Here is a 22,743-nt window from a genome sequence, read left to right on the forward strand (position 1 = left end):
TAGGACGCATATTTAAGGAGATATGGCCAAAAGAAGTTTTTCATATAAAAATTTCAATTTTTTTAGGTTTTGGGTGGATTTTTGAATATTTTGAGGGTGGTCACGAATTATCGTCCTTTTTGCTCTAGGACGCTTAGTTTAGGAGATATGGCCAAAATAAGTTTTTCATATAAAAATTTCAATTTTTTTAGGATTTGGGTGGATTTTTCAATTTTTTGATGGTGGTCACGAATTATCGTCCTTTTCGCTCTAGGACGCATATTTAAGGAGATATGGCCAAAAGAAGTTTTTCATATAAAAATTTCAATTTTTTTAGGTTTTGGGTGGATTTTTGAATTTTTTGAGGGTGGTCACGAATTATCGTCCTTTTCGCTCTAGGACGCTTCGTTTAGGAGATATGGCCAAAATAAGTTTTTCATATAAAAATTTCGATTTTTTTAGGTTTTGGGTGGATTTTTGAAATTTTTGAGGGTGGTCACGAATTATCGTCCTTTTCGCTCTAGGACGCATATTTAAGGAGATATGGCCAAAAGAAGTTTTTCATATAAAAATTTCAATTTTTTTAGGTTTTGGGTGGATTTTACAATTTTTTGAGGGTGGTCACGAATTATCGTCCTTTGCGCTATAGGACGCATATTTAAGGAGATATGGCCAAAAGAAGTTTTTCATATAAAAATTTAAATTTTTTTAGGTTATGGGTGGATTTTTCAATTTTTTGAGGGTGGTCACGAATTATCGTCCTTTTCGCTCTAGGACGCATATTTAAGGAGATATGGGCAAAAAAAGTTTTTCATATAAAAATTTCAATTTTTTTGGGATTTGGGTGGATTTTTCAATTTTTTGATGGTGGTCACGAATTATCGTCCTTTTCGCTCTAGGACGCATATTTAAGGAGATATGGCCAAAAGAAGTTTTTCATATAAAAATTTCAATTTTTTTAGGATTTGGGTGGATTTTTCAATTTTTTGATGGTGGTCACAAATTATCGTCGTTTTCGCTCTAGGACGCATATTTAAGGAGATATGGCCAAAAGAAGTTTTTCATATAAAAATTTATATTTTTTTAGGTTTTGGGTGGATTTTTGAATATTTTGAGGGTGGTCACGAATTATCGTCCTTTTCGTCCTTTTCGCTCTAGGACGCATATTTAAGGAGATATGGCCAAAAGAAGTTTTTCATATAAAAATTTCAATTTTTTTAGGATTTGGGTGGATTTTTCAATTTTTTGCTGGTGGTCACAAATTATCGTCCTTTTCGCTCTAGGACGCATATTTAAGGAGATATGGGCAAAAAAAGTTTTTCATATAAAAATTTCAATTTTTTTGGGATTTGGGTGGATTTTTCAATTTTTTGATGGTGGTCACGAATTATCGTCCTTTTCGCTCTAGGACGCATATTTAAGGAGATATGGCCAAAAGAAGTTTTTCATATAAAAATTTCAATTTTTTTAGGATTTGGGTGGATTTTTCAATTTTTTGATGGTGGTCACAAATTATCGTCCTTTTCGCTCTAGGACGCATATTTAAGGAGATATGGCCAAAAGAAGTTTTTCATATAAAAATTTATATTTTTTTAGGTTTTGGGTGGATTTTTGAATATTTTGAGGGTGGTCACGAATTATCGTCCTTTTCGCTCTAGGACGCTTAGTTTAGGAGATATGGCCAAAATAAGTTTTTCATATAAAAATTTCAATTTTTTTAGGATTTGGGTGGATTTTTCAATTTTTTGATGGTGGTCACGAATTATCGTCCTTTTCGCTCTAGGACGCATATTTAAGGAGATATGGCCAAAAGAAGTTTTTCATATAAAAATTTCAATTTTTTTAGGTTTTGGGTGGATTTTTGAATTTTTTGAGGGTGGTCACGAATTATCGTCCTTTTCGCTCTAGGACGCTTAGTTTAGGAGATATGGCCAAAATAAGTTTTTCATATAAAAATTTCGATTTTTTTAGGTTTTGGGTGGATTTTTCAAATTTTTGAGGGTGGTCACGAATTATTGTCCTTTTCGCTCTAGGACGCATATTTAAGGAGATATGGCCAAAAGAAGTTTTTCATATAAAAATTTCAATTTTTTTAGGTTTTGGGTGGATTTTTGAATGTTTTGAGGGTGGTCACGAATTATCGTCCTTTGCGCTATAGGACGCATATTTAAGGAGATATGGCCAAAAGAAGTTTTTCATATAAAAATTTAAATTTTTTTAGGTTATGGGTGGATTTTTCAATTTTTTGAGGGTGGTCACGAATTATCGTCCTTTTCGCTCTAGGACGCATATTTAAGGAGATATGGGCAAAAAAAGTTTTTCATATAAAAATTTCAATTTTTTTGGGATTTGGGTGGATTTTTCAATTTTTTGATGGTGGTCACGAATTATCGTCCTTTTCGCTCTAGGACGCATATTTAAGGAGATATGGCCAAAAGAAGTTTTTCATATAAAAATTTCAATTTTTTTAGGATTTGGGTGGATTTTTCAATTTTTTGCTGGTGGTCACAAATTATCGTCCTTTTCGCTCTAGGACGCATATTTAAGGAGATATGGCCAAAAGAAGTTTTTCATATAAAAATTTATATTTTTTTAGGTTTTGGGTGGATTTTTCAATTTTGTGATGGTGGTCACGAATTATCGTCCTTTTCGCTGTAGGACGCATATTTAAGGAGATATGGCCAAACGAAGTTTTTCATATAAAAATTTCATTTTTTTTTAGGTTTTGGGTGGATTTTTCAATTTTTTGATGGTGGTCCCGAATTATCGTCCTTTTCGCTCTAGGACGCATATTTAAAGAGATATGGTCAAAAGAAGTTTTTCATATAAAAATTTCAATTTTTTTAGGTTTTGGGTGGATTTTTGAATTTTTTGAGGGTGGTCACGAATTATCGTCCTTTTCGCTCTAGGACGCATATTTAAGGAGATATGGCCAAAATAAGTTTTTCATATAAAAATTTCAATTTTTTTAAGTTTTGGGTGGATTTTTCAATTTTTTGAGGGTGGTCACGAATTATCGTCCTTTTCGTTCTAGGACGATTAGTTTAGGAGATATGGCCAAAATAAGTTTTTCATATAAAAATTTCAATTTTTTTAGGATTTGGGTGGATTTTTCAATTTTTTGATGGTGGTCACGAATTATCGTCCTTTTCGCTCTAGGACGCATATTTAAGGAGATATGGCCAAAATAAGTTTTTCATATAAAAATTTCAATTTTTTTAGGTTTTGGGTGGATTTTTGAATATTTTGAGGGTGGTCACGAATTATCGTCCTTTTTGCTCTAGGACGTTTAGTTTAGGAGATATGGCCAAAATAAGTTTTTCATATAAAAATTTCAATTTTTTTAGGATTTGGGTGGATTTTTCAATTTTTTGATGGTGGTCACGAATTATCGTCCTTTTCGCTCTAGGACGCATATTTAAGGAGATATGGCCAAAATAAGTTTTTCATATAAAAATTTCAATTTTTTTAGGTTTTGGGTGGATTTTTGAATTTTTTGAGGGTGGTCACGAATTATCGTCCTTTTCGCTCTAGGACGCATATTTAAAGAGATATGGCCAAAAGAAGTTTTTCATATAAAAATTTCAATTTTTTTAGGATTTGGGTGGATTTTTCAATTTTTTGATGGTGGTCACAAATTATCGTCCTTTTCGCTCTAGGACGCATATTTAAGGAGATATGGCTAAAAGAAGTTTTTCATATAAAAATTTCAATTTTTTTAGGTTTTGGGTGGATTTTTGAATTTTTTGAGGGTGGTCACGAATTATCGTCCTTTTTGCTCTAGGACGCTTAGTTTAGGAGATATGGCCAAAAGAAGTTTTTCATATAAAAATTTCAATTTTTTTAGGATTTGGGTGGATTTTTCAATTTTTTGATGGTGGTCACAAATTATCGTCCCTTTCGCTCTAGGACGCATATTTAAGGAGATATGGCCAAAAGAAGTTTTTCATATAAAAATTTCAATTTTTTTAGGTTTTGGGTGGATTTTTGGATTTTTTGAGGTTGGTCACGAATTATCGTCCTTTTCGCTCTAGGACGCTTAGTTTAGGAGATATGGCCAAAATAAGTTTTTCATATAAAAATTTCAATTTTTTTTAGGATTTGGGTGGATTTTTCAATTTTTTGATGGTGGTCACGAATTGTCGTCCTTTTCGCTCTAGGACGCATATTTAAGGAGATATGGCCAAAAGAAGTTTTTCATATAAAAATTTCAATTTTTTTAGGATTTGGGTGGATTTTTCAATTTTTTGATGGTGGTCACAAATTATCGTCCTTTTCGCTCTAGGACGCATATTTAAGGAGATATGGCCAAAAGAAGTTTTTCATATAAAAATTTATATTTTTTTAGGTTTTGGGTGGATTTTTCAATTTTGTGATGGTGGTCACGAATTATCGTCCTTTTCGCTGTAGGACGCATATTTAAGGAGATATGGCCAAAAGAAGTTTTTCATATAAAAATTTCATTTTTTTTTAGGTTTTGGGTGGATTTTTCAATTTTTTGATGGTGGTCACGAATTATCGTCCCTTTCGCTCTAGGACGCATATTTAAAGAGATATGGTCAAAAGAAGTTTTTCATATAAAAATTTCAATTTTTTTAGGTTTTGGGTGGATTTTTGAATTTTTTGAGGGTGGTCACGAATTATCGTCCTTTTCGCTCTAGGACGCATATTTAAGGAGATATGGCCAAAATAAGTTTTTCATATAAAAATTTCAATTTTTTTAGGTTTTGGGTGGATTTTTCAATTTTTTGAGGGTGGTCACGAATTATCGTCCTTTTCGCTCTAGGACGATTAGTTTAGGAGATATGGCCAAAATAAGTTTTTCATATAAAAATTTCAATTTTTTGTGGATTTGGGTGGATTTTTCAATTTTTTGATGGTGGTCACGAATTATCGTCCTTTTCGCTCTAGGACGCATATTTAAGGAGATATGGCCAAAATAAGTTTTTCATATAAAAATTTCAATTTTTTTAGGATTTGGGTGGATTTTTGAATATTTTGAGGGTGGTCACGAATTATCATCCTTTTTGCTCTAGGACGCTTAGTTTAGGAGATATGGCCAAAATAAGTTTTTCATATAAAAATTTCAATTTTTTTAGGATTTTGATGGTGGTCACGAATTATCGTCCTTTTCGCTCTAGGACGCATATTTAAGGAGATATGGCCAAAAGAAGTTTTTCATATAAAAATTTCATTTTTTTTTAGGTTTTGGGTGGATTTTTCAATTTTTTGATGGTGGTCACGAATTATCGTCCTTTTCGCTCTAGGACGCATATTTAAAGAGATATGGTCAAAAGAAGTTTTTCATATAAAAATTTCAATTTTTTTAGGTTTTGGGTGGATTTTTGAATTTTTTGAGGGTGGTCACGAATTATCGTCCTTTTCGCTCTAGGACGCATATTTAAGGAGATATGGCCAAAATAAGTTTTTCATATAAAAATTTCAATTTTTTTAGGATTTGGGTGGATTTTTCAATTTTTTGAGGGTGGTCACGAATTATCGTCCTTTTCGCTCTAGGACGCATATTTAAGGAGATATGGCCAAAATAAGTTTTTCATATAAAAATTTCAATTTTTTTAGGTTTTGGGTGGATTTTTGAATATTTTGAGGGTGGTCACGAATTATCGTCCTTTTTGCTCTAGGACGCTTAGTTTAGGAGATATGGCCAAAATAAGTTTTTCATATAAAAATTTCAATTTTTTTAGGATTTGGGTGGATTTTTCAATTTTTTGATGGTTGTCACGAATTATCGTCCTTTTCGCTCTAGGACGCATATTTAAGGAGATATGGCCAAAAGAAGTTTTTCATATAAAAATTTCAATTTTTTTAGGTTTTGGGTGGATTTTTGAATTTTTTGAGGGTGGTCACGAATTATCGTCCTTTTCGCTCTAGGACGCTTAGTTTAGGAGATATGGCCAAAATAAGTTTTTCATATAAAAATTTCGATTTTTTTAGGTTTTGGGTGGATTTTTGAAATTTTTGAGGGTGGTCACGAATTATCGTCCTTTTCGCTCTAGGACGCATATTTAAGGAGATATGGCCAAAAGAAGTTTTTCATATAAAAATTTCAATTTTTTTAGGTTTTGGGTGGATTTTTGAATGTTTTGAGGGTGGTCACGAATTATCGTCCTTTGCGCTATAGGACGCATATTTAAGGAGATATGGCCAAAAGAAGTTTTTCATATAAAAATTTAAATTTTTTAGGTTATGGGTGGATTTTTCAATTTTTTGAGGGTGGTCACGAATTATCGTCCTTTTCGCTCTAGGACGCATATTTAAGGAGATATGGGCAAAAAAAGTTTTTCATATAAAAATTTCAATTTTTTTGGGATTTGGGTGGATTTTTCAATTTTTTGATGGTGGTCACGAATTATCGTCCTTTTCGCTCTAGGACGCATATTTAAGGAGATATGGCCAAAAGAAGTTTTTCATATAAAAATTTAAATTTTTTTAGGATTTGGGTGGATTTTTCAATTTTTTGATGGTGGTCACAAATTATCGTCCTTTTCGCTCTAGGACGCATATTTAAGGAGATATGGCCAAAAGAAGTTTTTCATATAAAAATTTATATTTTTTTAGGTTTTGGGTGGATTTTTGAATATTTTGAGGGTGGTCACGAATTATCGTCCTTTTTGCTCTAGGACGCTTAGTTTAGGAGATATGGCCAAAATAAGTTTTTCATATAAAAATTTCAATTTTTTTAGGATTTGGGTGGATTTTACAATTTTTTGATGGTGGTCACGAATTATCGTCCTTTTCGCTCTAGGACGCATATTTAAGGAGATATGGCCAAAAGAAGTTTTTCATATAAAAATTTCAATTTTTTTAGGTTTTGGGTGGATTTTTGAATTTTTTGAGGGTGGTCACGAATTATCGTCCTTTTCGCTCTAGGACGCTTAGTTTAGGAGATATGGCCAAAATAAGTTTTTCATATAAAAATTTCGATTTTTTTAGGTTTTGGGTGGATTTTTGAAATTTTTGAGGGTGGTCACGAATTATCGTCCTTTTCGCTCTAGGACGCATATTTAAGGAGATATGGCCAAAAGAAGTTTTTCATATAAAAATTTCAATTTTTTTAGGTTTTGGGTGGATTTTTGAATGTTTTGAGGGTGGTCACGAATTATCGTCCTTTGCGCTATAGGACGCATATTTAAGGAGATATGGCCAAAAGAAGTTTTTCATATAAAAATTTAAATTTTTTTAGGTTATGGGTGGATTTTTCAATTTTTTGAGGGTGGTCACGAATTATCGTCCTTTTCGCTCTAGGACGCATATTTAAGGAGATATGGGCAAAAAAAGTTTTTCATATAAAAATTTCAATTTTTTTGGGATTTGGGTGGATTTTTCAATTTTTTGATGGTGGTCACGAATTATCGTCCTTTTCGCTCTAGGACGCATATTTAAGGAGATATGGCCAAAAGAAGTTTTTCATATAAAAATTTCAATTTTTTTAGGATTTGGGTGGATTTTTCAATTTTTTGCTGGTGGTCACAAATTATCGTCCTTTTCGCTCTAGGACGCATATTTAAGGAGATATGGCCAAAAGAAGTTTTTCATATAAAAATTTATATTTTTTTAGGTTTTGGGTGGATTTTTCAATTTTGTGATGGTGGTCACGAATTATCGTCCTTTTCGCTGTAGGACGCATATTTAAGGAGATATGGCCAAAAGAAGTTTTTCATATAAAAATTTCATTTTTTTTTAGGTTTTGGGTGGATTTTTTAATTTTTTGATGGTGGTCCCGAATTATCGTCCTTTTCGCTCTAGGACGCATATTTAAAGAGATATGGTCAAAAGAAGTTTTTCATATAAAAATTTCAATTTTTTTAGGTTTTGGGTGGATTTTTGAATTTTTTGAGGGTGGTCACGAATTATCGTCCTTTTCGCTCTAGGACGCATATTTAAGGAGATATGGCCAAAATAAGTTTTTCATATAAAAATTTCAATTTTTTTAAGTTTTGGGTGGATTTTTCAATTTTTTGAGGGTGGTCACGAATTATCGTCCTTTTCGTTCTAGGACGATTAGTTTAGGAGATATGGCCAAAATAAGTTTTTCATATAAAAATTTCAATTTTTTTAGGATTTGGGTGGATTTTTCAATTTTTTGATGGTGGTCACGAATTATCGTCCTTTTCGCTCTAGGACGCATATTTAAGGAGATATGGCCAAAATAAGTTTTTCATATAAAAATTTCAATTTTTTTAGGTTTTGGGTGGATTTTTGAATATTTTGAGGGTGGTCACGAATTATCGTCCTTTTTGCTCTAGGACGCTTAGTTTAGGAGATATGGCCAAAATAAGTTTTTCATATAAAAATTTCAATTTTTTTAGGATTTGGGTGGATTTTTCAATTTTTTGATGGTGGTCACGAATTATCGTCCTTTTCGCTCTAGGACGCATATTTAAGGAGATATGGCCAAAATAAGTTTTTCATATAAAAATTTCAATTTTTTTAGGTTTTGGGTGGATTTTTGAATTTTTTGAGGGTGGTCACGAATTATCGTCCTTTTCGCTCTAGGACGCATATTTAAAGAGATATGGCCAAAAGAAGTTTTTCATATAAAAATTTCAATTTTTTTAGGATTTGGGTGGATTTTTCAATTTTTTGATGGTGGTCACAAATTATCGTCCTTTTCGCTCTAGGACGCATATTTAAGGAGATATGGCTAAAAGAAGTTTTTCATATAAAAATTTCAATTTTTTTAGGTTTTGGGTGGATTTTTGAATTTTTTGAGGGTGGTCACGAATTATCGTCCTTTTCGCTGTAGGACGCATATTTAAGGAGATATGGCCAAAAGAAGTTTTTCATATAAAAATTTCAATTTTTTTAGGTTTTGGGTGGATTTTTGAATTTTTTGAGGGTGGTCACGAATTATCGTCCTTTTCGCTCTAGGACGCATATTTAAAGAGATATGGTCAAAAGAAGTTTTTCATATACAAATTTCAATTTTTTTAGGTTTTGGGTGGATTTTTGAATTTTTTGAGGGTGGTCACGAATTATCGTCCTTTTCGCTCTAGGACGCATATTTAAGGAGATATGGCTAAAAGAAGTTTTTCATATAAAAATTTCAATTTTTTTAGGTTTTGGGTGGATTTTTGAATTTTTTGAGGGTGGTCACGAATTATCGTCCTTTTCGCTGTAGGACGCATATTTAAGGAGATATGGCCAAAAGAAGTTTTTCATATAAAAATTTCAATTTTTTTAGGTTTTGGGTGGATTTTTGAATTTTTTGAGGGTGGTCACGAATTATCGTCCTTTTCGCTCTAGGACGCATATTTAAAGAGATATGGTCAAAAGAAGTTTTTCATATAAAAATTTCAATTTTTTTAGGTTTTGGGTGGATTTTTGAATTTTTTGAGGGTGGTCACGAATTATCGTCCTTTTCGCTCTAGGACGCATATTTAAGGAGATATGGCCAAAAGAAGTTTTTCATATAAAAATTTCAATTTTTTTAGGTTTTGGGTGGATTTTTGAATTTTTTGAGGGTGGTCACGAATTATCGTCCTTTGCGCTATAGGACGCATATTTAAGGAGATATGGCCAAAAGAAGTTTTTCATATAAAAATTTCAATTTTTTTAGGTTTTGGGTGGATTTTTGAATTTTTTGAGGGTGGTCACGAATTATCGTCCTTTTCGCTCTAGGACGCTTAGTTTAGGAGATATGGCCAAAATAAGTTTTTCATATAAAAATTTCAATTTTTTTAGGTTTTGGGTGGATTTTTGAATTTTTTGAGGGTGGTCACGAATTATCGTCATTTTCGCTGTAGGACGCATATTTAAGGAGATATGGCCAAAAGAAGTTTTTCATATAAAAATTTCAATTTTTTTAGGTTTTGGGTGGATTTTTGAATTTTTTGAGGGTGGTCACGAATTATCGTCCTTTTCGCTCTAGGACGCATATTTAAAGAGATATGGTCAAAAGAAGTTTTTCATATAAAAATTTCAATTTTTTTAGGTTTTGGGTGGATTTTTGAATTTTTTGAGGGTGGTCACGAATTATCGTCCTTTTCGCTCTAGGACGCATATTTAAGGAGATATGGCCAAAAGAAGTTTTTCATATAAAAATTTCAATTTTTTTAGGTTTTGGGTGGATTTTTGAATTTTTTGAGGGTGGTCACGAATTATCGTCCTTTTCGCTATAGGACGCATATTTAAGGAGATATGGCCAAAAGAAGTTTTTCATATAAAAATTTCAATTTTTTTAGGTTTTGGGTGGATTTTTGAATTTTTTGAGGGTGGTCACGAATTATCGTCCTTTTCGCTCTAGGACGCTTAGTTTAGGAGATATGGCCAAAATAAGTTTTTCATATAAAAATTTCGATTTTTTTAGGTTTTGGGTGGATTTTTGAAATTTTTGAGGGTGGTCACGAATTATCGTCCTTTTCGCTCTAGGACGCATATTTAAGGAGATATGGCCAAAAGAAGTTTTTCATATAAAAATTTCAATTTTTTTAGGTTTTGGGTGGATTTTTGAATGTTTTGAGGGTGGTCACGAATTATCGTCCTTTGCGCTATAGGACGCATATTTAAGGAGATATGGGCAAAAAAAGTTTTTCATATAAAAATTTCAATTTTTTTGGGATTTGGGTGGATTTTTCAATTTTTTGATGGTGGTCACGAATTATCGTCCTTTTCGCTCTAGGACACATATTTAAGGAGATATGGCCAAAAGAAGTTTTTCATATAAAAATTTCAATTTTTTCGGGATTTGGGTGGATTTTTCAATTTTTTGATTGTGGTCACAAATTATCGTCCTTTTCGCTCTAGGACGCATATTTAAGGAGATATGGCCAAAAGAAGTTTTTCATATAAAAATTTCAATTTTTTTAGGTTTTGGGTGGATTTTTGAATTTTTTGAGGGTGGTCACGAATTATCGTCATTTTCGCTGTAGGAAGCATATTTAAGGAGATATGGCCAAAAGAAGTTTTTCATATAAAAATTTCAATTTTTTTAGGTTTTGGGTGGATTTTTCAATTTTATGATGGTGGTCACGAATTATCGTCCTTTTCGCTGTAGGACGCATATTTAAGGAGATATGGCCAAAAGAAGTTTTTCATATAAAAATTTCATTTTTGTTTAGGTTTTGGGTGGATTTTTCAATTTTTTGATGGTGGTCACGAATTATCGTCCTTTTCGCTCTAGGACGCATATTTAAAGAGATATGGTCAAAAGAAGTTTTTCATATAAAAATTTCAATTTTTTTAGGTTTTGGGTGGATTTTTGAATTTTTTGAGGGTGGTCACGAATTATCGTCCTTTTCGCTCTAGGACGCATATTTAAGGAGATATGGCCAAAATAAGTTTTTCATATAAAAATTTCAATTTTTTTAGGTTTTGGGTGGATTTTTCTATTTTTTGATGGTGGTCACGAATTATCGTCCTTTTCGCTCTAGGACGCATATTTAAGGAGATATGGCCAAAAGAAGTTTTTCATATAAAAATTAAATTTTTTTTAGGTTTTGGGTGGATTTTTGAATTTTTTGAGGGTGGTTACGAATTATCGTCCTTTTCGCTCTCGGACGCATATTTAAGGAGATATGGCCAAAAGAAGTTTTTCATATAAAAATTTCAATTTTTTAGGTTTTGGGTGGATTTTTCAATATTTTGATGGTGGTCACGAATTATCGTCCTTTTCGCTGTAGGACGCATATTTAAGGAGATATGGCCAAAAGAAGTTTTTCATATAAAAATTTCATTTTTTTTTTAGGTTTTGGGTGGATTTTTCAATTTTTTGAGGGTGGTCACGAATTATCGTCCTTTTCGCTTTAGGACGCATATTTAAAGAGATATGGTCAAAAGAAGTTTTTCATATAAAAATTTCATTTTTTTTAGGTTTTGGGTGGATTTTTGAATTTTTTGAGGGTGGTCACGAATTATCGTCCTTTTCGCTCTAGGACGCATATTTAAGGAGATATGGCCGAAAGAAGTTTTTCATATGAAAATTTCATTTTTTTTAGGTTTTGGGTGGATTTTTGAATTTTTTGAGGGTGGTCACGAATTATCGTCCTTTTCGCTCTAGGACGCATATTTAAGGAGATATGGCCAAAAGAAGTTTTTCATATAAAAATTTCAATTTTTTTTGGTTTTGGGTGGATTTTTGAATATTTTGAGGGTGGTCACGAATTATCGTCCTTTTCGCTCTAGGACGCATATTTAAGGAGATATGGCCAAAAGAAGTTTTTCATATAAAAATTTCAATTTTTTTAGGATTTGGGTGGATTTTTCAATTTTTTGATGGTGGTCACAAATTATCGTCCTTTTCGCTCTAGGACGCATATTTAAGGAGATATGGCTAAAAGAAGTTTTTCATATAAAAATTTCAATTTTTTAGGTTTTGGTGGATTTTTGAATTTTTTGATGGTGGTCACGAATTATCGTCCTTTTCGCTCTAGGACGCTTAGTTTAGGAGATATGGCCAAAATAAGTTTTTCATATAAAAATTTCAATTTTTTTAGGTTTTGGGATATGGCCAAAAGAAGTTTTTCATATGAAAATTTCATTTTTTTTAGGTTTTGAGTGGATTTTTGAATTTTTTGAGGGTGGTCACGAATTATCGTCCTTTTCGCTGTAGGACGCATATTTAAGGAGATATGGCCAAAAGAAGTTTTTCATATAAAAATTTAAATTTTTTTAGGTTTTGGGTGGATTTTTGAATTTTTTGAGGGTGGTCACGAATTATCGTCCTTTGCGCTATAGGACGCATATTTAAGGAGATATGGCCAAAAGAAGTTTTTCATATAAAAATTTAAATTTTTTTAGGTTATGGGTGGATTTTTCAATTTTTTGAGGGTGGTCACGAATTATCGTCCTTTTCGCTCTAGGACGCATATCTAAGGAGATATGTCTCTAGGACGCATATTTAAGGAGATATGGCCAAAAGAAGTTTTTCATATAAAAATTTCAATTTTTTTAGGTTTTGGGTGGATTTTTGAATTTTTTGAGGGTGGTCACGAATTATCGTCCTTTTCGCTCTAGGACGCATATTTAAGGTGATATGGCCAAAATAAGTTTTTCATATAAAAATTTCAATTTTTTTAGGTTTTGGGTGGATTTTTCAATTTTTTGAGGGTGGTCACGAATTATCGTCCTTTTCGCTCTAGGACGCATATTTAAAGAGATATGGTCAAAAGAAGTTTTTCATATAAAAATTTCAATTTTTTTAGGTTTTGGGTGGATTTTTGAATTTTTTGAGGGTGGTCACGAATTATCGTCCTTTTCGCTATAGGACGCATATTTAAGGAGATATGGCCAAAAGAAGTTTTTCATATAAAAATTTCAATTTTTTTAGGTTTTGGGTGGATTTTTCATTTTTTTGAGGGTGGTCACGAATTATCGTCCTTTTCGCTGTAGGACGCTTAGTTTAGGAGATATGGCCAAAATAAGTTTTTCATATAAAAATTTCAAATTTTAGGTTTTGGGTGGATTTTTGAATATTTTGAGGGTGGTCACGAATTATCGTCCTTTTTGCTGTAGGACGCATATTTAAGGAGATATGGCCAAAAGAAGTTTTTCATATAAAAATTTCAATTTTTTAGGATTTGGGTGGATTTTTGAATTTTTTGAGGGTGGTCACGAATTATCGTCCTTTTCGCTGTAGGACGCATATTTAAGGAGATATGGCAAAAAGAAGTTTTTCATATAAAAATTTCAATTTTTTTTAGGTTTTGGGTGGATTTTTGAATATTTTGAGGGTGGTCACGAATTATCGTCCTTTTTGCTGTAGGACGCATATTTAAGGAGATATGGCCAAAAGAAGTTTTTCATATAAAAATTTCAATTTTTTTAGGATTTGGGTGGATTTTTGAATTTTTTGAGGGTGGTCACGAATTATCGTCCTTTTCGCTGTAGGACGCATATTTAAGGAGATATGGCAAAAAGAAGTTTTTCATATAAAAATTTCAATTTTTTTTAGGTTTTGGGTGGATTTTTGAATTTTTTGAGGGTGGTCACGAATTATCGTCCTTTTCGCTCTAGGACGCATATTTATGGAGATATGGCCAAAAGAAGTTTTTCATATAAAAATTTAAATTTTTTTAGGTTTTGGGTGGATTTTTGAATATTTTGAGGGTGGTCACGAATTATCGTCCTTTTCGCTCTAGGACGCATATTTAAGGAGATATGGCCAAAATAAGTTTTTCATATAAAAATTTCAGTTTTTTTAGGTTTTGGGTGGATTTTTGAATTTTTTGAGGGTGGTCACGATTTATCGTCCTTTTCGCTCTAGGACGCATATTTAAGGAGATATGGCCAAAATAAGTTTTTCATATAAAAATTTCAATTTTTTTAGGTTTTGGGTGGATTTTTGAATATTTTGAGGGTGGTCACGAATTATCGTCCTTTTTGCTCTAGGACGCTTAGTTTAGGAGATATGGCCAAAAGAAATTTTTCATATAAAAATTTCAATTTTTTTAGGATTTGGGTGGATTTTTCAATTTTTTGATGGTGGTCACGAATTATCGTCCTTTTCGCTCTAGGACGCATATTTAAGGAGATATGGCCAAAAGAAGTTTTTCATATAAAAATTTCAATTTTTTAGGTTATGGGTGGATTTTTCAATTTTTTGAGGGTGGTCACGAATTATCGTCCTTTTCGCTCTAGGACGCATATTTAAGGAGATATGGCCAAAAGAAGTTTTTCATATAAAAATTTCAATTTTTTTAGGTTTTGGGTGGATTTTTTGAGGGTGGTCACGAATTATCGTCCTTTTCGCTCTAGGACGCTTAGTTTAGGAGATATGGCCAAAAGAAGTTTTTCATATAAACATTTCAATTTTTTAGGATTTGTTTATTATCGTCCTTTTCGCTCTAGGACGCATATTTAAAGAGATATGGCCAAAAGAAGTTTTTCATATAAAAATTTCAATTTTTTTAGGATTTGGATGGATTTTTCAATTTTTTGAGGGTGGTCACGAATTATCGTCCTTTTCGCTCTAGGACGCATATTTAAGGAGATATGGCCAAAAGAAGTTTTTCATATAAAAATTTCAGTTTTTTTAGGTTTTGGGTGGATTTTTGAATTTTTTGAGGGTGGTCACGAATTATCGTCCTTTTCGCTCTAGGACGCTTAGTTTAGGAGATATGGCCAAAATAAGTTTTTCATATAAAAATTTCAAATTTTAGGTTTTGGGTGGATTTTTGAATATTTTGAGGGTGGTCACAAATTATCGTCCTTTTTGCTCTAGGACGCTTAGTTTAGGAGATATGGCCAAAATAAGTTTTTCATATAAAAATTTCAATTTTTTTAGGATTTGGGTGGATTTTTCAATTTTTTGATGGTAGTCACGAATTATCGTCCTTTTCGCTCTAGGACGCATATTTAAGGAGATATGGCCAAAAGAAGTTTTTCATATAAAAATTAAATTTTTTTAGGTTTTGGGTGGATTTTTGAATTTTTTGAGGGTGGTCACGAATTATCGTTCTTTTCGCTCTAGGACGCATATTTAAGGAGATATGGCCAAAAGAAGTTTTTCATATAAAAATTTCAATTTTTTTAGGATTTGGGTGGATTTTTCAATTTTTTGATGGTGGTCACAAATTATCGTCCTTTTCGCTCTAGGACGCATATTTAAGGAGATATGGCTAAAAGAAGTTTTTCATATAAAAATTTCAATTTTTTTAGGTTTTGGGTGGATTTTTGAATTTTTTGAGGGTGGTCACGAATTATCGTCCTTTTCGCTGTAGGACGCATATTTAAGGAGATATGGCCAAAAGAAGTTTTTCATATAAAAATTTCAATTTTTTTAGGTTTTGGGTGGATTTTTGAATTTTTTGAGGGTGGTCACGAATTATCGTCCTTTTCGCTGTACGACGCTTAGTTTAGGAGATATGGCCAAAATAAGTTTTTCATATAAAAATTTAAATTTTTTTAGGATTTAGGTGGATTTTTCAATTTTTTGATGGTGGTCACGAATTATCGTCCTTTTCGCTCTAGGACGCATATTTAAGGAGATATGGCCACAAGAAGTTTTTCATATGAAAATTTCATTTTTTTTAGGTTTTGGGTGGATTTTTGAATTTTTTGAGGGTGGTCACGAATTATCGTCCTTTTCGCTCTAGGACGCATATTTAAGGAGATATGGCCAAAATAAGTTTTTTATATAAAAATTTCAATTTTTTTAGGATTTGGGTGGATTTTTCAATTTTTTGATGGTGGTCACGAATTATCGTCCTTTTCGCTCTAGGACGCATATTTAAGGAGATATGGCCAAAAGAAGTTTTTCATATGAAAATTTCATTTTTTTTAGGTTTTGGGTGGATTTTTGAATTTTTTGAGGGTGGTCACGAATTATCGTCCTTTTCGCTCTAGGACGCATATTTATGGAGATATGGCCAAAAGAAGTTTTTCATATAAAAATTTCAATTTTTTTAGGTTTTGGGTGGATTTTTGAATATTTTGAGGGTGGTCACGAATTATCGTCCTTTTCGCTCTAGGACGCATATTTAAGGAGATATGGCCAAAATAAGTTTTTCATATAAAAATTTCAGTTAATTTAGGTTTTGGGTGGATTTTTGAATTTTTTGAGGGTGGTCACGAATTATCGTCCTTTTCGCTCTAGGACGCTTAGTTTAGGAGATATGGCCAAAATAAGTTTTTCATATAAAAATTTCAATTTTTTTAGGTTTTGGGTGGATTTTTGAATATTTTGGGGGTGGTCACGAATTATCGTCCTTTTTGCTCTAGGACGATTAGTTTAGGAGATATGGCCAAAATAAGTTTTTCATATAAAAATTTCAATTTTTTTAGGTTTTGGGTGAATTTTTCAATTTTTTGATGGTGGTCACGAATTATCGTCCTTTTCGCTCTAGGACGCATATTTAAGGAGATATGGCCAAAAGAAGTTTTTCATATAAAAATTAAATTTTTTTAGGTTTTGGGTGGATTTTTGAATTTTTTGAGGGTGGTCACGAATTATCGTCCTTTTCGCTCTAGGACGCATATTTAAGGAGATATGGCCAAAAGAAGTTTTTCATATAAAAATTTCAATTTTTTTAGGATTTGGGTGGTGTACGTAAAGAAAGGAAATTATTTCAAACAAGAAAAAAATCAATATCAAGAAATAAGAATTAGAGCAGAGTTATAAAAAAAAAGAACCGCAAATTTTATTTTCCTTATACCAGTCACAATACTTATCAAAGCTGGTGATCTGTCTGCTTCGGTGTCCAAAAAAAGAAGAATTAAAAAAATGCTAAAGTAATCTCAAGAAGCCTAATGTTTCTCTGCTAGATTCAAATTATTATTACAGTGAGAGTCAACAAAAAATAAAAATTATCCAGCATATCAACTCATATAACACATTTATCCCCTCACTCACCATCGGTACCATAGAAGCTATTTGTTTTTTAAATTGTATAATAGTTTTTAATAAAGCTATACCGAGAGAGTAAAGTTGTAAATGTACTATATGTTCCGACACACACTGAGTGCAGAAACTAGCAACAATATAGTATGCAAAAGCTTTGTCTGTACTGTTAACTCTCAGAGAGCACATGATAATAACAACACTAGTGATATCAGAAATATTTATATGAGAAACAAATGATTGCAAAAAGCTAAGTTTATATTTTGAAACGATCAAAGGTAAGAATAAAGGAAATTATGTTAGTTATGTGGAAGCAGACAGATTTACACTCATGTTGAATATTGTAGCATAATTAGATAATTTTGAATTAAATAAACAACTTAAAAAAATAAGTTTTGTAAATTAAAACAAATTATTAGAAAATTAACAAATTAAAAATTTTGAAGTAATTATAAAGAGGAATATGTTGGTTTTTTCACGAACATTCTCCCCCCTGGTAAACGGAAGTTTACAAATAGATTTTAGGTATTATGATAATGATGAAAAAATCCGATAGACGTTGAAATGTCGACGTAGTTGATGGAACAATAATTCAAGATGAGATGGATATCCTGTAAAACGAAATGGCCTACGATGGGAGTGTTTTAGTCGAGTTTCATTTTGAACTCCGCTGTGCTCCGACTCACAGCGAGGATAATAGGCATCGTTTTCAGATAATATTTTGCGATGTGATGATTTATATCTTTGATGATGAAGTTAGCGGGGACTTAAGAGTTTCGTGTTCAGCACCTGGAAGGAAACAGATTTTAGTTATAGGTCTTTTTATAATTTTGTTTTTTGTAAGGACAGATACAACCCGAGCATGTCCATCAGGTCCTGGATGTGTTTCCTGAATACGACCTAAAAGCCATTGTCCTGGCCCACATCTCTCATCCGAAATCAGCACCAAATCACCAACGCTAGCTTCTGGCTTGGGACATAACCATTTTGGCCGAGCTTGAAGGCGGTTGAGAAATTCGTTTCTCCATCTCTTCCAAAAGTGCTGCTTCATTTTTTCCACACATTTCCAACGGGTAAGAAGGTTAATATTTGTATCTAGTAAGGACTCCTCTTGGATACATGTTGTGGGTTCTCCAACTAAGAAATGCGCTGGCGTAAGAGCATCAAAATTGGTGTGGTCGGACGATAGAGGTGCAAGTGGCCGAGAATTGAGGCAACTTTCTATTTGACAAAGCAAAGTAGAAAGTTCCTCGTAATTAAGAATTCTGTCTTTCACAATGCGTTTGAGATGATACTTGGTGGACTTCACACCGGCCTCCCATAGACCACCAAAATTAGGCGAGGCGGGTGGTATAAAGTGCCAAGTTGTCCCAATTAGACCTAAAGCTTGATGCAGATCGGCTGAAATAGAATTCTTATTCCGATTGTAGATAACTTTGAGCTCCTTTGACGCTCCAACAAAGTTCGTTCCACAGTCGGAATACAGATCCGTACATAAGCCCCTTCTAGATATGAAACGACGAAAAGCAGCTAGGAAAGCGTTTGTTGTCAGATCAGAGACGGCCTCCAGGTGTATGGCCTTTGTCACCATACATATAAAAAGACATATATAGCCTTTGGTGGTTGATGCTGTCCGCAAAGAAGAAGTTTTAATAGAAATGGGACCGGCATAATCAACCCCACTATGGCTGAAAGGTCTTGTGACGGTTAGTCGCACGTTAGGTAAATTGCCCATGATTTGCTGACTTGTTTTGGCCGTATACTTAAAGCATGGAATACAATTTCGTATAATAGTCTTAGCCAATGTATTTCCAGAAATTATCCAAAATTTTCTATTGACATAAGACATAGTCAAAGTTACACCCCCATGCAATGTTCTCCCATGAGCGTCCGATATAATAAGACTTGACAATGGATTGGCTTTGGACAATAACATTGGATGCTTCAAGTCGTAAGACAGAGAAGAATTCCCTAAACGACCACCAACTCGAATAATGTTTTCTTTATCCAAAAAAGGCATCAATTTAAGAATTGATGTATTCTTAAGTGGTGCATTAGTCGAAAGTGCAAACAGCTCAGTCCTAAAATCAACTCCTTGAGTAAGTTTCACATATCGAAGTAATGACTCGTTCGTCTCAGACAATGTCAATGGACAAGTACGCTTCTTCGAAGCATTCCGACAATTATATAGGAAACGAAAACAGAGCGCGGTAACTCGAAGCAAAGTTTGAAGTTTGGAATATTTCAATAGCAACTCCGGGTATGATAGCGAGCTACTATTATAGGACATAACCTTTGATTTTCTTGCCTCATCGCATGTATATAAATTGGGCAAATTCTGTGGCCAAAATGACTCCGGTTTGAGTAAAAATTCTGGTCCATTCCACCAAATTTTACTTTCTAATAAATCATTAGGTCCGATACCCCTTGAGGCACAATCAGCCGGATTCTGAGCTGAAGGTATATACCTCCAATCTAAGGGATTGCTCAGCCTTTGTATCTCTGCGACACGATTGGCCACATAAACAGACCAAGTAGAAGGGGATTTTCTTATCCAACTTAGGACAGTGGAGCTGTCACTCCAATAACAAATTGTGTCAATTTCAATATCCCTCAGTGACCTCTTCACCCGTTCTGCCAATTTAACCGAAAGAGCAGCGGCACATAGTTCCAGTCTAGGGATAGTGACTGTCTTAATGGGAGTGACTTTGGACTTTGCCTGTAGTATATTGACAACAACACCATCAACACTCTCACTCCTACAGTAAATAACAGCTGCATATGCTGCTGTTGAAGCGTCGCAAAAAGAGTTACGAAATCTAAGCCATTTCGTCCTAATTTCGTCTGGGATATCGTCATCCCAATTAAGTCCATTTTCCCATAAAGTTTTGAAAAGTGACTTCGCAACAACAGTTGATGGAGTTAACCATCCTAGGGGGTCATAAATACTGGCCGATTCTGACAATATAGATCGCTTAGTAACAGAGCTCGCATGAGGCAGCTCTATTTTGAAAGAAAAGCTATCATCCCATGTGTTCCAACGAACGCCAAGGGTTTTTACCGTGCTCCCGCGGTCGAAATCAATAGTCATCGAAGGATCCCTGTAATCCACAGGAATTCGACTTAAAAGATCATTTGAGTTCGTTACCCATTTGCGAAGCCTACAACCCCCCTTAGCCTAAAGAGCACATAAATTCTTATGTAGAAGAAATGCCTCTTCCAAAGAGTCCGCCCCTGATAACACGTCGTCAACGTATGTATCAGTCAAAAGAACTTTACACGCTCCAGGAAATTCAGAACAATAATCATTTGATAATTTCTGGAGAACTCTTATTGCCAAGTACGGGGCAGATGCGGTGCCATATGTCACCGTATTGAGTTCATAAATTGATATTTCCTGAAAAGGATCGTATCTCCAAAGGATTTGCTGAAATTTGCGGTGTTCAGGACAGACATCGATCTGTCGAAACATTTTCTCGATGTCTGCACTGAAAGATATTCTATGCCGCCGCCATTGCGTTATGACTGAAGGCAAATCATTTTGAAGAGCAGGTCCGGGGGAAAGAAGTTCATTTAAAGACTTGCTTTCACCCATGTGGCTACTGCCATCGAAAACAACCCTAAGTTTTGTCGTGGTGCTATTTTCCTTAAATACACCATGATGTGGTAAGAAATAAGATACCCTACGAGTATCTTGAGGGTATGTACCGACTTTGGACATGTGGCCCAAAGACTCATACTCCCTCATGAAAGACTTATAAGCCTCAGCAAATTGCGGACGCTTAGAAAATGATATTTCTAGCTGTCGCAAACGCTTAAAAGCACTCGTAACATTATTATCAACATCTGGAAGAACACCATTACGAAGAAGATTTCTAAATGGTAATTGGACCATGTATCGGCCCGATTCTGACATACTCGAGGTAGCTGTAAAATGAGCTTCACAAGCTGATTCCTCCCATGTCAAATCCCTATCAGAAGATATATCTTCTTGTTCCCAAAAAGACTTTAGAATAGATTCCAAGTTCGCTGTATGTATATGGACCCTATTTGCAGACAGTGGTTCAGTCGAACCAGAAAAGACCCAACCGAAATAGGTATTTTGAAAAAAGAATCCGTCATGAACAAAAGATTCAGCTGGAATCTTTATTTTCGAACAAACATCTGATCCAAGAATCATGTCGATCTTGTCAGATTTATAAAAATATGGGTCCGCTAAACTATCTGCCACATTATCAGGAAGTGATATATACCGTGAAGACGGTGTTGGTGAATATGAAGAAAGTTTAGGGAGCACCAACGCAACACAAGAAATTACAGGCATATCCGCCATGGAGATCAAATCAAGACCAACTGCATATTTCGACAAATCGGAGTGGCCATTACCGATACCAATGACTTGACAATGTGATCTAATTCTCCTTAGCCCTAAAAGTTGTACGGCAGATTCGGTAATAAGGCTTCCTTGGGATCCTGGATCCAAAAGAGCTCTTAAAGCAAACATGCCATGATTTGTCTTAACTTTAAGACGAATTGTGTATAGCAAAACGTACTGAAAATAAGACACGTTATGAGAAGCCATTTGAGTAACACCCTGTCCACAACCACTTGATGTGGATGGAGCATTGTTTATCTCCACACGAGAGTTGTTATGTCCGTCCGGGTGTAGAACGGTGTGGTGTTGTTCCTTGCATATAATGCAGCGAAAGGGTGACCCACAATTGGATATGACATGTCCGCTCGTCAAACAATTCCGGCAAATGCCCTTATCTAATACAAATTTGTTCCGTGAAGCAAATGTAAGAGCCAAGAATTTATAACACTTCGAAAGTACATGAGATTTTTCACAATATGGACATTTTATCAAATCTTGTTTCACAAATTTGCCAGAATGGACAGATGTCTTTCTTCCCGATGTAAATTGTTTCGGTTTTGATGGTTCTTGTTTGACCACAGATGGGAAACTGTCTTGAATGGATTCCAATGTTCGGAATGTCCTTTCCAGAAAATCAAACATTTCAGAACGTGATGGGATTTCGGTCGATGACCGCAAAGAATGTTCCCAATCACGTCGCGTCTGAATGTCCAATTTCTGAGCGGTCAAATGAATTAAGAGTGGATCCCATGTTTGTGTGTTCACACCTAAATTTTTCAAAGAGGATAGACATTCCTTTGTGGAATCCAACAACATTTTAATGGACTGGAACCCACCGTCAGACTTTTGGATTCCGAAAAGTTTACCCACCAAATGTCCAACAATCATCCTTTTATTGTGGTAGCGTGACTCTAAAGTAGCCCACGCGGACTCGTAGTTTGCCTATGTGGCAGAAATCGTTTTTATCAAGTTCGCGGCCTCACCTGAAAGTGTGCCTTTCAAATAATAGAATTTCTGAATCTTTGTTAATGATTCATTGCCATGCACAAGGGAGACATATATATCACGAAAAGGTATCCATTCCATATAG

General features: G+C 33.8%; 2 protein-coding genes across 2 annotated transcripts; both read right to left on the bottom strand.

Moving 5' to 3' along the window:
* Positions 1-18,014: 18,014 nt before the first annotated feature.
* On the bottom strand, positions 18,015-20,369 carry LOC142239935 (uncharacterized). The gene has a single exon (XM_075311670.1). The coding sequence runs from the start codon at positions 20,367-20,369 to the stop codon at positions 18,015-18,017; it is 2,355 nt and encodes a 784-aa protein (XP_075167785.1).
* Positions 20,370-20,456: 87 nt separating this feature from the next.
* LOC142239936 (uncharacterized) lies at positions 20,457-22,541 on the bottom strand. Its single transcript, XM_075311671.1, has one exon. The coding sequence runs from the start codon at positions 22,539-22,541 to the stop codon at positions 20,457-20,459; it is 2,085 nt and encodes a 694-aa protein (XP_075167786.1).
* Positions 22,542-22,743: the final 202 nt, after the last annotated feature.

Source organism: Haematobia irritans, chromosome 5 (assembly GCF_050003625.1).
Source record: "Haematobia irritans isolate KBUSLIRL chromosome 5, ASM5000362v1, whole genome shotgun sequence".
Classification (NCBI taxonomy): Eukaryota; Metazoa; Arthropoda; class Insecta; order Diptera; family Muscidae; genus Haematobia; species Haematobia irritans.